Source organism: Mchenga conophoros, linkage group LG17 (genome assembly GCF_057382185.1).
Source record: "Mchenga conophoros isolate Kocher_MC1m ecotype Shallow Benthic linkage group LG17, M_conophoros_male_GT1.1, whole genome shotgun sequence".
NCBI lineage: Eukaryota > Metazoa > Chordata > Actinopteri > Cichliformes > Cichlidae > Mchenga > Mchenga conophoros.
The window spans coordinates 28,563,532-28,579,136 of NC_140542.1; the positions used below are offsets into that span (position 1 = coordinate 28,563,532).

Here is a 15,605-nt window from a genome sequence, read left to right on the forward strand (position 1 = left end):
ATAGGGTGTGGATCTATAAATAAGATGCATCGCTTTAAGCGTAAGTGTGTTTATGTGTAGGCGGTTTAATAAAAGATGGAGCATGAGAAATGGGCCTTAAATATGTAAACACTCATTGGGTTGTGATTTGTATTTGTGCACGTGTGTTCTTACCAGCTGGTTTGAGTGTGGTATCGTCAATCTTGAGGTTTACTGCTTTACTCACTAGAACTGAACCCTCATATTGAGCTACAAGAAAAACCAAGGAAACGCTGCATTGAAAATGGTATGTGCACATTTTCATTTTATGGCTACTAACAATTTACTGGCTTTATCGTTAAAAGTTAGCAAACTAAACAAATTAACAATTCACAAAACTGTCAAAGGAGCTTGGAAAGAAAAGCGTCTGGACTTCTTTAAGTTGCTTGAAGACGTTTCACTTCTCATCCGAGAAGCTTCTTCATTTCTATGATCAAATGGTGGAGAGTCCCAGATTTAAGCCCTGTGGGAGTGTCCCCACAAGAGGGACATGGACCCCCTAATGATCCTCTACCTAATCACACGAGCTAAGGTGTGAAAACGGGTGTGGGTCACAATCAGCCAAGCTTTCGGGTGAACTGATTGTGAGACCTTGCCCCACCCCATCATGTGATTTCCTGAAGTCAAAAGGCCCGGGATGTGAGTGGGAGTTAAAGCGTCTGGAAAGGGATCTCAGAACTGGATTATAGATGGCAGACAGTTGTTGTCGTAAACCACCGCCTCTGTTCAAAGAGGGCCGTTCACAGTGGACATAGATGGCTTTGTTCACTCCTCTTTCAAACCATCTGTCTTCTCTGTCCATAATGTCAACATTGGTTTCCTCGAAAGAGTGACCTTTGTCCTTTAGATGGAGATGGACTGCCGAGTCTTGTCCCGTCGAGGTGGCTCTTCTATGTTGTACTTTCTCAGACGAGACGTGAAATGTCTTCAAGCAACTTAAAGAAGTCCAGACGCTTTTCTTTCCAAGCTCCTTGGACTATCATGACCTAGATGACAGAGAACCTTCACAGACAATTCACAAAATTGTTACTGCTGTCCCCTCACCCACTACACTCAACTTTCTTTTAAACTGTCCATTTGATGCTCCTTTAGTGACTCATTCATACAACTGTATGGTTTACTGTATAAAAACACTGTATACTACTGAAGCGCTTTTGACTTCAGAAAAAATAAGTTAGTTACTGAGTGTGACTCTAAGTTAGAATCACAATCTGAGCACAAGAGAACCAGATCTGATCACAATACATTGTAACCATTTAGTTCTGTGAAGGTGAAAGTCAAGACAAAGGTGAGAACTGAGGTAAAGGCTCAAGCCTTGTTGTGGGTTTATTTCCCACAAGCCCCCGATAGAGAGATTTAACAGCTAATTATTTAGAGCTCAGACAGTGTCTGCCTCTTTATAGCTTGACACTGATATGTTTGTGAACACTGAACTGTGTTGAACACCCTGGTGACTGCGTTGTAGCCAGTCATTCTTTAGCTTACTTTGCAGGTTGTACGGCATTGCACAAATATGTTACACAGTGACGTGGAGTAGTAACGGACGAGCTGGATCTTCAAAGAGGCTTTCTAGGTATTTTAGCCAAAGTTGTCTTTGGGAGAGAATAACTCTTAGGTGATGACACAACCGAGTAGCTGTTACTCACAAATATTTTCGAATACAGTTGGAGTGAAGATGTACAGATCGTTGTCCAAACTTCGCTTGTAGAAGCTTAAATCATACGTCTCCGCTTGTCCAGTCCAGTCCAGGCCATTACTGTAAAAATAAAGACGAGTGCATTCAAATATTACCAATCTAATACTACCACGACCACATTTTTGACTCTAATATCTATAGATCTAATTCTAACTGCAGTTCTTTGTTTATCACGCTCACATTTAATAACAGTAATAATAAAATGTATTTATAGAGCACCTTTCAAAAATCAAAAACAAGATAGGAAACAAATAGCAATAAAATATTTAAAGAAGAGATAAAGATGAAACTGTATTAGGGGAATGCTGGTAGCAGGAGAAGATTAAAAAGCGAGAAGAAAATAAAAAAAACAGGTAAATTAAAAACAAATTTTAAACATTTGCTAAGAAGAGATGATAGCGATTATTTCTGTCTTATCCATGTTTAGCTGCAGGAAGTTCTGTGCCATCTAGCATTCAATATATTGGATATAAAATTAGTTAATTAACTTGATGACTGCCTTTAGTGTTAAAGAGATGTAAAGCTTTGTGTCATCTGCATAGCAGTGAAAACACTGTGCCTACAGATAACCTGTCCCAGGGGTAATATGCATAAAGAAATCAGAAGTGGTCCAAGGACAGAGCCTTGCGGTACCCCACAGACCAGAGTTGCCAATGACTTACCCTATCCGGATGATCTGATATCCTCGTGTTGGTGATGTTCCCAGACCATCATGAAAAAGTTGTTCCAGGTTCAACATTGCAAGTGACCAATCACATTGTTGTGACGTTATTCTTTTGCGCGCCAAGCCATTCGTGCATTTATGCAATTCCAATGTTGCAAGGACAATATCAATTCTGCTTACTGTTTATTAAAGGGTTACGGTTAGGGTTAGGGTCCGTTGATCGGCGGACAGAGGCGGTTTCTCGCAGCTTAAGTACAGTTTTTGGTTTTACGCCGGTTTTTCCCGAAGTCGCAAAAGTATGACGTCACAACATTCTGATTGGTCACTTGCAATGTTGATCCTGGAACAACATTTAGTATGATGATCTGGGAACAACACCAACACGAGGATATCAGATCGTGCTACCCTATCCTGTAAGTAAGAATAAAACTTCCTTAAAACTGAACCTGAAATGATTCAGTAAAATACAGGTTTTACCAGAATGGGAAGCAACCCATAAATCACTCATCACTCTGAAGGGTGCTAAATGAAAGCAAACAATTTTTCAGCAACAATCCTTGAGAAAAAAATAGATTGGACTCTCTCTCTCTCTCTCTCTAGTATACCTTTTGTCCTCTCTCTCTCTGTTCTGTTTCCCCTCATCCCCAACCGAAGAAGAGTTTTTTTTCTTCCTACTGTCACCATCCGTTTGATTATTGGGATTTTCTAAAAGCTCTTTACAGTTTCATGATCTCCATCGTATCCTAAACAACAGACGGGATGTTGAGTTCTAGTCATGTGACTTATATAGTAAGATGCCACTTTTTTGACTCCACTATCGTTGATAGGAGCGATATAGGGATGGAGACAAAGTTCTAAATTTATTTGTCAAGCTATTGCTCGACCTTTACTCAAGGTGTATGAACTAACTGGATATTGACTTTTCTGTGGGATCACTCTAGAAGTTTAGGTAGCTAGAGGAGGGGCAGAATACTGTAGCTGGACTTTCTCACAGAAAAGGACCAGTTAAGATGGCTGGAATGCTTCTATGTAGAGGTATTCTAGACATGTTTTGCTGGTAGGATCCCCAGGGAAACCCCAGAACTTGCTGGAGGAACTAAATATCCAATCTGGCCTGGGAAAGCCTTGGCAATCCCCAGGAGAAGCTGGGTCAAGCACCTAGGGACCAAAGTATAAGGTCCAATGGGCCACTTTCCTCAGCTTATACCACCATCACCCACTGACATACAGCAGTAAATGGATATACATTTATATCCAAACATACATAACAAATCTGACTTTATGCCATAACCACTAAAAATCAAGCACTACATTGGTAAGTTGGTGCTCTATAAGCAGACCACATCATAATACTTTATCAGATAATCCTAAACATACTACATATTTCTTCCCATGATCCTAAATCAACCCTGCCCTTGATCATCTAAGAAATACCTTGTGGGGTAGACTCGTGTGATCCCTCCTTCAGTCGCAACATATCTGGACATGACACCGTTTCTGACAAGCAGAGTAAAATAAAGCTGTAAAGCATACCGTTACAAAAACTGGAATGTGCTTTATCTTTGACATTAACTGAAATACTTGAACCACCTGTGTTCAATTTTTTCCACCTGGTCATTCTTTACCAAATACCGGTGCTTCACTTACATCGGATCGTTTTCTTTCCATATCTTGATTAGATCGGAGGTGATGCCAGCATCGAGGAGCAATCGGTTCACCAAATCCACATTGCCTAAACAGCAAAACAGAATTTTGAGCCTCAGTATTTTACCTTTGGAATAATATGCGAGTGAGTCGGTAGACTTCTGTTAGGCATCAGTCTTGTCTCATCTCAATAAGCTGATGTTGCACTTTAGAAAATTATGTGGAATAAAAACAAAAGAAAACTGTGGAGCATTAATAGAGAGTAACCACAAACTCTGCTGTGAGAAAAACAGAAATACTGTCAGAAACAAAAACATGCTTGGAAATATTTTAACATTTGCATCACATTTTATGTATCCAGAACCAAATCACTAACTGAGAGAAGGGAACAAGATTAAACTGAGATATTACCAAAATCACAAACACCTAAAAAGATCCAAATGGAAACAAAGCTGAAAAAATAAAGCTGAAGCAATGTCACAAATGAAAATTTTCAGAACAAATATTACTCTTTGAAGAAAAGAGCGTCTTAAAATCAGAAACAGATAAAAAGTATTAAAGCACTGTAGGAATGAAACACGCATTTTCATGCACACGCCTCCTTCTCTGGGGTAGGTGGTAGGGTAGCACAGGTGTTACCAAAAAAAAACCATTTTGCGGTCTTCTGTGAAAAACCACATGACAAAGGTAACATATGATACAAGCTGCTCGTCCATTTCTTTTTTTGTTGCTATGCCCGCCTCTTTGAACCCACAGGCGACCCTCTTCAGTCCATTAACATCGAGGCTCGTCGGTGCACCCCCTCCACCTCCTCCAACCTTTATGACACACCACACACACATCAGAGAAAACAGCTGGTGTAACACTTTATTTCCCTCCTACTCCACCTTCCCTCTCTGTGCAGTGTTTTTCATTAGAGATTCTTTATTGGAGGCAGCCCAGGAATTCCTAATGTACTTCAACTTCTTCGCCACTGCAGTGGCTTAACCAAGTAAAGCGTGTAACGATGCTCAAACCCCCAACAGTCCACATGGGCCTCCTCTCTCTCTCCTTCTCTGCTCTCTATGGACTCCATTAAACTGGCAGCTAATAATGGTGAAAGTAATATTTCAATTGGGTGAAAAGTTTTATTGGATTGATCCTGTTGAGATGTTTGAAGTAAGTTATTAAATGCACACCATCAAATTATACCAAGGAACACAATATAGGAGCTTTTATAAATATCAGGGGACCTTTTGGTTTACTCAGCCCCCCCCCCCCCCCAAAAAAGAGTGATCCATATCAATGAGCGCATGTAAGAAATGGCAAGGATGTTAATGCATTGGTCAGATGTTAGGGAAAAGGTCCACTGGTCCCTGATTTGTGTTTTATTGCTCCGCTCACGCTCTCGGCTTGACGTGTCCTGCTCTTTCTCACAAACACAGAGTAATTGGATGAGGTCGAGCGGCTATAGGTGGGGTGTGGAAGGCATATTGCTATCGAATACTGTGTGTGTGTGTGTGTGTCACATCTAAGCCGACGTGCCTCACACATGTGCAGTCAGGCGTGTGATGGTCAGACTTTTAGAGTTAGCATCAAATGGGTAACACGAACAGAGGGGTTCAACATTACAAAGCTTTGCCTAGTCAGGCACACCAAACCATCCAGCCAGACCTGTACTTCACTGGAAAGAGAGACTTCTGGGAGTATGTTTGGGTTGGCACTCTTCCAGTAAAAAAATAAAATTATTTTTTCATGTACACCTACTATAACAAACAGTGCTCACATCATAACCATAGGCACCAAGAACATGCAAAATGGACAAAAATTGTGGTAAATATTTCTTCATTTTTTGATACTTACACATGGGGTTGTTTGGAGTCTTCCTGTCAATGTAATCGTTAAACCTCTTGAGGAACTCTGTGTTGTTGGCGTCAGGCTTTAAGTCCTTGCAGTAATCTCTGTTGGCAATGGAACAATTCTCCAGTCATACTGAGTAAAAGTTATGTTAGAAGTAACTTTATAAAAAGTTGTCTGTGCCTTCTTACCTCGGTGCAATCAGTGTGTAGCCATATTCATCAAACTTGTCAGCCATGAGGCTTTCAGAAACTGCGATAAGTATAAAGTAATATGAGTTTTCCCCAATAAAGGTTCAAAATTAGGTTCAGAATAGACAAGTTAATAAGAGTCACTATATTGAGATTGAGATGAGATGTTCCATCTGAGCGAGACTGATACCTCAAAAAGGTGAAAAAATTATTATAACCTTCTTCCTTATTTCATATGTTTTGAATATTTTTCACGTTTACATGTTTCAGGTCATAATACAAATTTTAGACTAAAATAAATAACCAGAGAAATTACAAAATGCAGTTTTTAAATGATGACTTCCATTACGAAGGGGTAAAAGCTATCCAAATCTACCTGGCTATATGTGAAAAAGGAATTGCCCCTCTTATTAAACATGAATTAACTGTGATTGACTAAATTTACCAAAATTTAAAAAAAAGCATCTTGATGATCCTCACGAGTTTTGATAAAATATTATTTGAAATGAAGAGATTACGTGCAGCAAAACTAACACAGCATTTCAAGGGGTTCTAGGAGTGCTTTGCTGTTCACGACCTGCACAGGTTGCAGTAATGGAATGATGAATTCTGCTCTCTACCAGAAAATCATGAAGGAGGCATTTTTTCCCATGAAACTCAGGCACACTTGAGTCATGCAACACAGCAATGACCCAAAGCACACCAGCAAGTCCACCTCTGAATGACTAAAAAGAAATTAATTAATTAATTTAAAAAAATGAAGGTTTGGGAGTGGCCTAGTCAAAGTTCAGACTTGTAGCAGAAGCACTTCATTATAGTTCTCGTTGTCAAAGGTGGCACAACCAGTTATTAGGTTTAGGTGGCGGCTACTTTTTCCACTTTTTTTAGGTTTGCTTTTTTCCCTTAAAAACTGCATTTTGTATTTATTTATCAGGTTATCTTGTTTTAAATGTATTAAACGATCTAAAACCCTGTATGTCTTGGCAATGAGAGATAACAGGTCTCTTAAAAAAAGTCCCCACAATGAGAAGGTTGTGGGTATGTCAATGAAGACAGTCACAAGTTTGATCATCCGCAGTCTGTTTTTCTCTTTGGTAGCTTGGTAGGTATTTTCCTTATTCCCCTGACTTTGTTTACATTTGGTATTTTAATTTATTTTAAGTTTGTAACTAAAAACTCCTTGGTTAGGTTTAAGGTAAATGTTGTAATTTGTGTTGAAATATGTCCCTTCAAAACACTGCATGCTGAAACACGTTTAGACTTTCTTTAAATACGAGAAATTGCTGCGAAGCGTCACAATTGAGAAGCTTATCTGATTATCGTCTATGTTGAGTCACAGCTCAGTTTCCAAGGAACATACTTTTTGCATCTGTCAGGACACCAGCAGCATCGACACAAACACACCATTTGGTGTTCTGGTAATGATAAGGGGCTGCGATAACTCGTACAGCTAGACTAACTGAGGCAAAAGTTGTGTTTACAGACCGCAAAGATTCAAATTTTGCACAAACAGGTGAAAATCAGGTATAAAGGCAAAAATAAAAATACACCAGAACAGACTTGGCCAGATGTGCCGTATAAAAGACCGCTAAGACTCGGAACCAGAAGGAGAGAGATGAAAGTAAAGGAAAAAATACTTGCCATTTTTCCCTGGAGTGGAAAAAATCCCAGCAGAGACAAAGTGAATGAACAAGCGAATCATCCCCCAGGGAGGTAAAGACGAGAGGGAAAAGAAAGGGGAAAGAAAAGACAGGGTAAAACCACAGGGGTCAAAGGTGACAATATTTTATTCACAGAACGAGTCCTGAATAGAAATATTGCATTTCGAACTAAAGGTTTTTAGCCCTTTGGATGCAAATGGAGACAGCGCTGATGGACAACACAAAGAGAGGCTTAAAATGCGGTTTCTAAAGTTAGGTTTGATATGTGTTTTTAGCGTTAGGATTAGCATTCTTCTGGCGATAGCATAAATCTGTGGAGTTAAAATACTTCTGTGATGCATTTGCATTAAAAATACGGTGCATTGAAATGAAGCGGGAAATATATGCCGCGGATCGTAACCTTAATGTTTAACCTTAACATTTTTCTCTGTTGATTATATGATGCAGCAGAATTTCTCACGGCGACACGGCTGCTGCTTGTCCTCTTTGGTAGTCATGGTTGGGGAATAGCTGCACCCATGTGGTTTTTCTTTTATATTCAGTCACTGCTTACTAATCCCACAAAGTATCCAGTAATGATGGATAGCAGAGAGATTTGGGAAATGAGGAATTAATTTACTTTTTGGGCTTTTAAATAAAAAATGTAATAAAAACCCTTGGCTTGTTTTGTGAGCTTCTTTAAAATGCTAAATTCATTCATAGTAACTCTGGATTTCAGCATAAATCGATCTCTCATACACAAACAAGAAATAAAAATCTGCACCGACTTAACAAATGCGTGATAAATAGATGAGGGAATTGGGAGATTATGGTTTGGACTTGAACTGTGTTTTTAAACTGACATTTACAGTGCTCTGACTCTCTGAAAAGGAATAAAGCAGACAAGCCAGGCTTCAGTTTCAGAGATTAACGATGTTCTGCTGAGACTTTTGGATTCGATGCCTGCAAACAAGACAAAACTGATGACAAAGCACACAGAAGGGCAGACAGAAGAGGCGAGGCTTAGTGTGTTCAGAAGTATCCTGTCTTTCATTAGGAGTTATTTAACAAGGTTGTAAAAATCAAAGTGAGTCAAAAAGGAGAAAAGTGAGGAAAACAAAGACTCACACTAACTCATGTTCGGGGTACAGACTCACAGCTTTCTCCTTTATGGTTTCACCTTTAAATAATGCAAACATCCTGTCCTCTGTTCTTCCTGCTACAGTAGGTTAGTGCCAAAACCACATCTGAGGGCCATTGGAACAGGTGGGGGGTTAAATACACACTTGCACACACAGACCCGCACACACTGTCTGCGCCGCACTGTGGGTCCACATTGCATGCGAAGCACTGCTTCTCAGAGCAAATAGCAGCTTGATTCAGTGTCACAGAACTGTCATTATTAATCAGAAACCAGCATACGAAGGAAAACAGATCATTAGAACAAAATGCTTCCGTCTTTGTGAGTCCGCCGCATCAGACAGAGTGAACCAAAGGAAAAGACGTTACATCCAAAGTCTGCCGGTGATAAGAGAATACAAAGAATACAGGGGCTGTGAGGCAAAAAACAGGAGGAGAATACTTGCCCAAAAACGCTGCAGGGGTCCAACACACCAGGAATGGTCAAGAGTTGAAGAAGGCAGGAGAACGTAAGAAGGGAGGACAGTGAAAAGATGAGGAGAGGAAAGAGGGAATTGGGAAAAGAGAGCCGGAAAGGAAGTAAGCCAACAGGGTTTACACAATATTTTATTCAAAGGGAAATTGAATAAGAATATTGTTCTACGAAAGTGCCCAACAGTTTAAGTAATCAGTTTGTGGAAAGCACAAAGGGGCAGTTTAACAAACGTTATGATATGTGGCAAAAATCTGTTCATTCAGTCATCTTATAAAAGCTTCATTTGATTTGTCTTGAGGAACAAAATGGTTTTTACATTTACATTTAAAGTGGAGCTCTTATTGTCATTACCATATTTCTATTAGTTGACTCTATTGAAGAAGCTTTGCATGAATTACAACTGAAAGAATTCTTATTTATGGTCCTTTTACCTCACATTTAGACTTGGTGGAGTTCCTCAGTTAATCTATTCCCTTTCCTTCTCTGTAACTTAATCTGATTGGCTGCTGCTTAAAAAACAGAAGGTTTAAACAGCAGGTGGGTGGGGCTTCAATGCTCAGAGTTACAGTTGCAGTGCACCTGTGACCATTTTTAATATGACCATTCTCTTTTATAGATCCTGAGGCTTGTAGGGATTAACCTTCACACACTGACTTGATCATTAAACTGATCATGGGCAGGTTCTTCTTTCATGGATAAACACATTAAAAAAAAACTTTTTAAGAAAAAAAACAACAACACATTTTTAAGTGTGTGTGCACACTAATTTCAAACTGAATTTTCACACTAACAGCATCACACTTCAGCACAAAAGCAACTCTGCATTAATTTAATTTGTTAGAATCAAGCTAAATTTGTTCTATTCTGAACTATTTAATGTTGCTAGTGTGTGCAAGGTTACTCTGCAATCAAAAACTAATCACTGTAATGAAAAAGAAATCAACTGTTATAACTTTAAAACTTTCAGCCAATACCAAAATCTCAGATGTTACAAAAAGCCCTTCCAAGAGACATTTTCAAACTGTCCACATGTATGATTATTGAAAGGTGATGAAATATAACAGACTGCCAGAATCCAGCAGGCTTTGTGTCTTTCCTGAAATAAGAAGTGTGCTGTGGTGGCCTAGAAGTCTTAAAATGTGCTTTGACCAGTATGACTGTAAGGTTTATGTAATATATGCAAAATCAAAAGTAATATTGCATTTACAAGATCCACAAATGTCCACTGAATGCAGACTCTAACCAGGCATGGCTCCAACCTAGCTGCAATGAATATAGACACACAATAAAAATGTCCTTTGAGTAACACTATAAGTCAATGACATCTTTTACTAGTGGGAACAGACAGATCTTAAAAGGGACATGACGACAATGCCACACATATGGACGCTCTGATCTGGTGTATATCATCTCACGACTGAGCACAAATGTATAAATACCCTCTTGGTAACACACACGGGCAGGCTCACACACGCTGAGGTATTTGGCTTTAAATGAAGTGATGAGTACTATATGTGCCAAACGGGACACTGGAGCCTCTCGTCCCGCTTGTCTGGTGACAAAAACTTTGAACACCACCACAACTGAACATGGGTTTTGCAATAGATACACACGTGACAAGTGCAGGAAAGGAGAGAGCATGTAAATGAATTATCTGTATATATATTATCTCTGTGTGAGCAAATATGGGGTGTGCTATAAGTGATGAATAGGAACTATAACAAGACACACAAGTGTTTTTTAGCCCTTACATGGAGAGCATTGATGTCACTGGAGAATATTAACAGTCATTTTCCACCCACTGCCATGTATTTACTGTCTGTATATATAAATGAGTGGAAAACCTTGAATAGCAAAAGAGACTGAACTGATTTAGTGTGGCACTTACATTTAGCCTGGGTGATTGTGTCGCCAATTGTTGCACGGATGTAATGCATGCTGTACTCGGGCAGGACTAGGGCCAGGCTGCGAGAGGACAAATGATAAAAACATGACATTTTGCTTTGGAAAAAAAATCCTCAGTCTTCCACCACAAATCTTTCAGCAAGGCTTGCAAAGTATTTTTAGCAGGAAGCATAATTTACCAGTTCACATGCAGTAAGCTGCGCAGACACTAGCCACTCTGGTTTTCCAAAAGTTTATTCCAAATTGTGTCTGGATATTGCCCTTACCACAGATCATTTTTAATGAGCACAAAACAGAATTATGACTATGTAAAGTACGAATGCAAAACATGCACGAGGTTTAAAAAGCCTACCATCTGCATGCACCAAATCTACCGTCGCCGAAATCATATTCAAAATATTTTGCGTACCTGTAGTCAGTCCCCTTCACCGGCGCAAAGGTGTACATCCTCTGACCTCGATCGATGTAACGCTTTAGGCAAGAATATTATGACTATATATATATATATATATGTGTATAAGCTGACAAAATGACCAAATTATCATGATCACGCATCATCAAATAAAATTACCTTATCTGTTGATTTCAGCAGTGTAGATATAGTCGCACTTCCTGTTTCACCTTGAATCATTTGCTTTCTTATCTGTTGACCAAACATTACAAATAAATGATACTATAGTGACACGTCACTTATTAGGACTCATTTGATAGATGTCCAGGGGGCCAGATTGGAGTCTTTTTGGATCCAGGCCATATATTTGGCAACCTTGTATTACAGTTTATCTGATTTTGATGTGACCTCCTGCAATTATAGGAGTCAGAGAAATGTGTTTTTCAAACCTGCACTTTGATGTCATCCTCGATCTCTGCATCTAGGAAATCCAGTGTTACAGGTTCATGAAACTTGGCGGTCTGCGCAGAAATTAGTGTTGCGTACCAAAAATGTTGGCAGGGGGAAAAAAAGAAAAAAAGAAAAAAGGAGAGACTAGTAATCATCTCTTACTGATGTATTTCCAAGAAACTATTTTGATATTTTGCAGTCTTATTATGAAATAATTTGCTGTAATCATCTGTAATCAATTTGTGCATACAACATTTACAAGAAAATGCATATCTCAATGCCGCCCGTGTTGCCTCGCTTCAACAAACACCATCCTGGAGCCATATGGCTGACTTGTGTATAATAAACAACTAAAGTCAGCCAAATAACACAGTCAGTGTAGAAATCCAAGAAAACATCCCATTGGCAACAGAAATGACTATAGCAGACTGGTAAGCAAAGAAAAAAAAAAAAGAAACATCTCACATCTGATACACAGAAACACAACCTTTCTGCAAAGGTTCATCCTGCAACATGATTGCTAAAACTCAACATAAGTGATCCCACAGGCTGCAAAACCATAACAATAAGCCTGTTGATAATCAGGAATGCCATTTTTCATGACTGTTTGACTGGCGTTATGACCATCTAATGGTTTTTAACGTAAGAAGCAAATCTTTGGAGAAACAAATCAATTTTTCACAAGTTCTGCCTACCTGTGGGTTCAGATTAGGATGAAGCAACACGTATCCATTTGGATCGATGGCAAAGTAGTAGCCATTTGGACCAAACTAGAAGAAAAAAAGAACAGAGGAGCAAATGTCTGTGTGAAAGAGGACTGCAACTAATAATCAAATGTAATATCTACCCTATTAATACACAGGATCTGTGTGTCTTTATTTGTGTTGCCCTTACAGTGTACTGAGGAGTCAGTCTCCTGATATCATCCAGGGACACATCTATCGCCATAACCCCCAAGATAAGCTGGTTTTGAGGTTTCTAAGAGAAAGCCATAAGAAAGAACAGTTAAAAAAAATCACTGCAAGAACTCCTACTTTATATCCTGCTGCTCTTTTTGGATGAGTCAAGTCCCTTTGTGCATTCTGAACAATTTCAAGGAAATGGGGTGCAACAGAAATCTGGACAGTTTAATTCCCAATAGTGTCACGTGTTGCAATGAGTCACTGACAAGGCATTTCCAGGCTTGTTTTCAGTCACAGTGGAGGTAAGCCCGAGTCCTTCGAGGTAGACATGTGACCTCATCTTGAAGCACTTAGCTACCGGATCATTTCTCACTCTGATCTGCAGTTTTGATCTCATTTTGATTTCTGTTTTACGTCATGCTAGAGTCTCTTCTTGTGGCGAGCTTCGGGGGACCACCGCATCAACAGAGGATGTAAGTTAGAGCCACAAGAGAGCAGAGGATAAAAGTAAAGGATGAGACTGTAATTGTATGTTTACTTTTTGGTCTGGTAAACTTTATGGAGTATCCAAAAACCACAGACTTAAATCCTCTCATGGGGTCAAAGTGTCAGGCATACAGTACATTTATTTTGTGAGTCAAATGCAACAAAGAAGGATGTAAAAGAACACAGAATGAATAAGTTAAGGCACAAAACAAAAGCAGGCGAGAATGATTTAAGTGATTTTTAAAAAATGGTAACATAGGAGTCCAACAGTGGTTCTGGATACCTTTGAGCCTATGCCGGTTTTGTTGAAGACAGGCAGCGTTCCAGTGATCACCAGGCCAAGCTCCTGCAAGGTTAAACAGGCACAGTTTAAACACAAGTCGCTCCCAGGTGTAAACAAAAGCAATCTCATAATTCTAATCTCAGGTTCACACCATGATATGCTTTACATACAGGAAATTTATTGGTGCTAGTGGTTAACACATAAGCCAAAGAAGTAAACAGGAAAAGCAGTCGGCATAAAAAATAAAATCTCTCAAATCAAACATGTGGAGGTACCCACTGTGGTGACCCCTTTTGATTAAAGGAGTAGGTCAAGGTAGACTTTAATCATGCTAAACGGCATGTCTCACCAATCTCACTGATGTTTGCTGTATGTCTGGGGGCATACCTTTACAACCACATTGACTGTTGTGTCAGGTGTTCAAATGAAACCCAGCTTATTTGATTTTAGATTAAGGTAATTTGGAATTGTATTTACACCTACACAAAAATCAGACACAATATGAGAGACAGAAACAGATGCTCTCAGAAGATTAATGCTTAGTGGTGTCTAACGCAGTCTTAGCATATGATATCAATGCCTTACTGCACGTCATTTTCTGTTTTTGTGCAATTTTGTAACTTGTATGTCAATTTTGTATGCATTTTATATGATCCCTTTTTTTATACTGCTTTAATGACTAGATGTCAGATAAAATCCAGGATGTCTCCAGTAATAAAAGACAGATATTTCCAGCGCTGACATGAGGTCAATACTGTTCCAAACACTGACAGTATCCAAACCAGTTGGCTGACTTTATCAGTATTCTTATCTGAATTTCAACTGGGAAGTAAATCTTAATGACTTAACGACCATGATCTTCTTTATTTTATTATATTTTCTTTTTTAGCAAATAATGTTTCGCAAACACTACTTCAGCAGAGTTCGGCTGAGCAGGATGACACCACCATGTTTAGTATAACTAAATAAAACGTACTTATCTGAAATTCTTCAGAAGACATAAAACAGATTTCTTCTAATTCCAGAGCTCTACACAAGCACAGAGTCTCTGCTTCCACACTCTTTCAATGTAATGCAATGCATTTTGGTTACAACACTTAACATACCAAAGCATCCAGGTAGACGTTAGTCCACTGAACCTGCTTGGCCTTTTGTTTAGCTTTAACCATAGGCCTGCCCAGAACATCCAGGTACTCCTGCCAAGAGGATGAAGGGAAGAATATTACTTTTGAACCTGCACACGAGGCATTCTACCACAAGAGGGCACAGCACACAAGTGGTTAAGTAAGTGAGGTGGGACTTTGACATGAAAGACAGTGCAGAAATACTGCATGAGCGTGACTGAATGTGTATTTACCTGAGTATTTAGCCGAATGGCACCTATAGATGGGATCTCATAGTAATAACCTAAGGAAGAAAAATATTTTTTAAATTTTATAAACAAAAAACGAACACCCCCCCCCCCCCCCCAAGAAAAGAAAAACGTATTGATATTGAACAGCAAAAAAACATGTTAATAATCATCCTCACTCCAGATGCTGTGTAAACGCTAAAATTTACCACTTTATCATCTAGTCTCCACCTGGTCGCAATTACCTACAATTAGCCTCACTGACTAGTACTGGGTTGGACTTTTCCTTCATAACTGCCTTAAATGTTTGTGGCATGGGTTGAAGAAGGAACTGGAAAATGTTTTAAGGCAGACTGACATGATAGCATCGCACAGATGCTGCAGATTTGTCAGCTGCAAAACCATGATGTGACTCATCCATTCCACCTTCCCAGTCCCAAAAGTCCTTTTATTTGAATGATCTGTGGTGATTCCGGAGGCCATCTGAGCTCAATGTCGTGTTCAAGAAACCAGTTTGAGATTATATGAGCTGC

At 39.3% G+C, this 15,605-nt stretch overlaps 1 protein-coding gene across 2 annotated transcripts in view; it reads right to left on the minus strand.

The window, feature by feature from the left end:
• The window catches only part of cacna2d1a (calcium channel, voltage-dependent, alpha 2/delta subunit 1a), a 108,065-nt gene that overhangs the window by 18,578 nt on the left and 73,882 nt on the right, over positions 1-15,605 (minus strand). For both annotated transcript variants that reach the window (XM_085251165.1, XM_085251164.1), the window contains exons 14-28: positions 15,079-15,128; positions 14,828-14,917; positions 13,722-13,784; positions 12,945-13,028; positions 12,746-12,820; positions 12,050-12,121; positions 11,781-11,852; positions 11,619-11,680; positions 11,193-11,269; positions 6,050-6,110; positions 5,865-5,962; positions 4,026-4,110; positions 3,813-3,875; positions 1,665-1,774; positions 154-228 (exon numbers count right to left, since the gene is read on the minus strand). In XM_085251165.1, the coding sequence (XP_085107291.1) occupies positions 154-228; positions 1,665-1,774; positions 3,813-3,875; positions 4,026-4,110; positions 5,865-5,962; positions 6,050-6,110; positions 11,193-11,269; positions 11,619-11,680; positions 11,781-11,852; positions 12,050-12,121; positions 12,746-12,820; positions 12,945-13,028; positions 13,722-13,784; positions 14,828-14,917; positions 15,079-15,128 (1,137 nt within the window). The remainder of the gene's footprint in view (positions 1-153; positions 229-1,664; positions 1,775-3,812; positions 3,876-4,025; positions 4,111-5,864; positions 5,963-6,049; positions 6,111-11,192; positions 11,270-11,618; positions 11,681-11,780; positions 11,853-12,049; positions 12,122-12,745; positions 12,821-12,944; positions 13,029-13,721; positions 13,785-14,827; positions 14,918-15,078; positions 15,129-15,605) is intronic.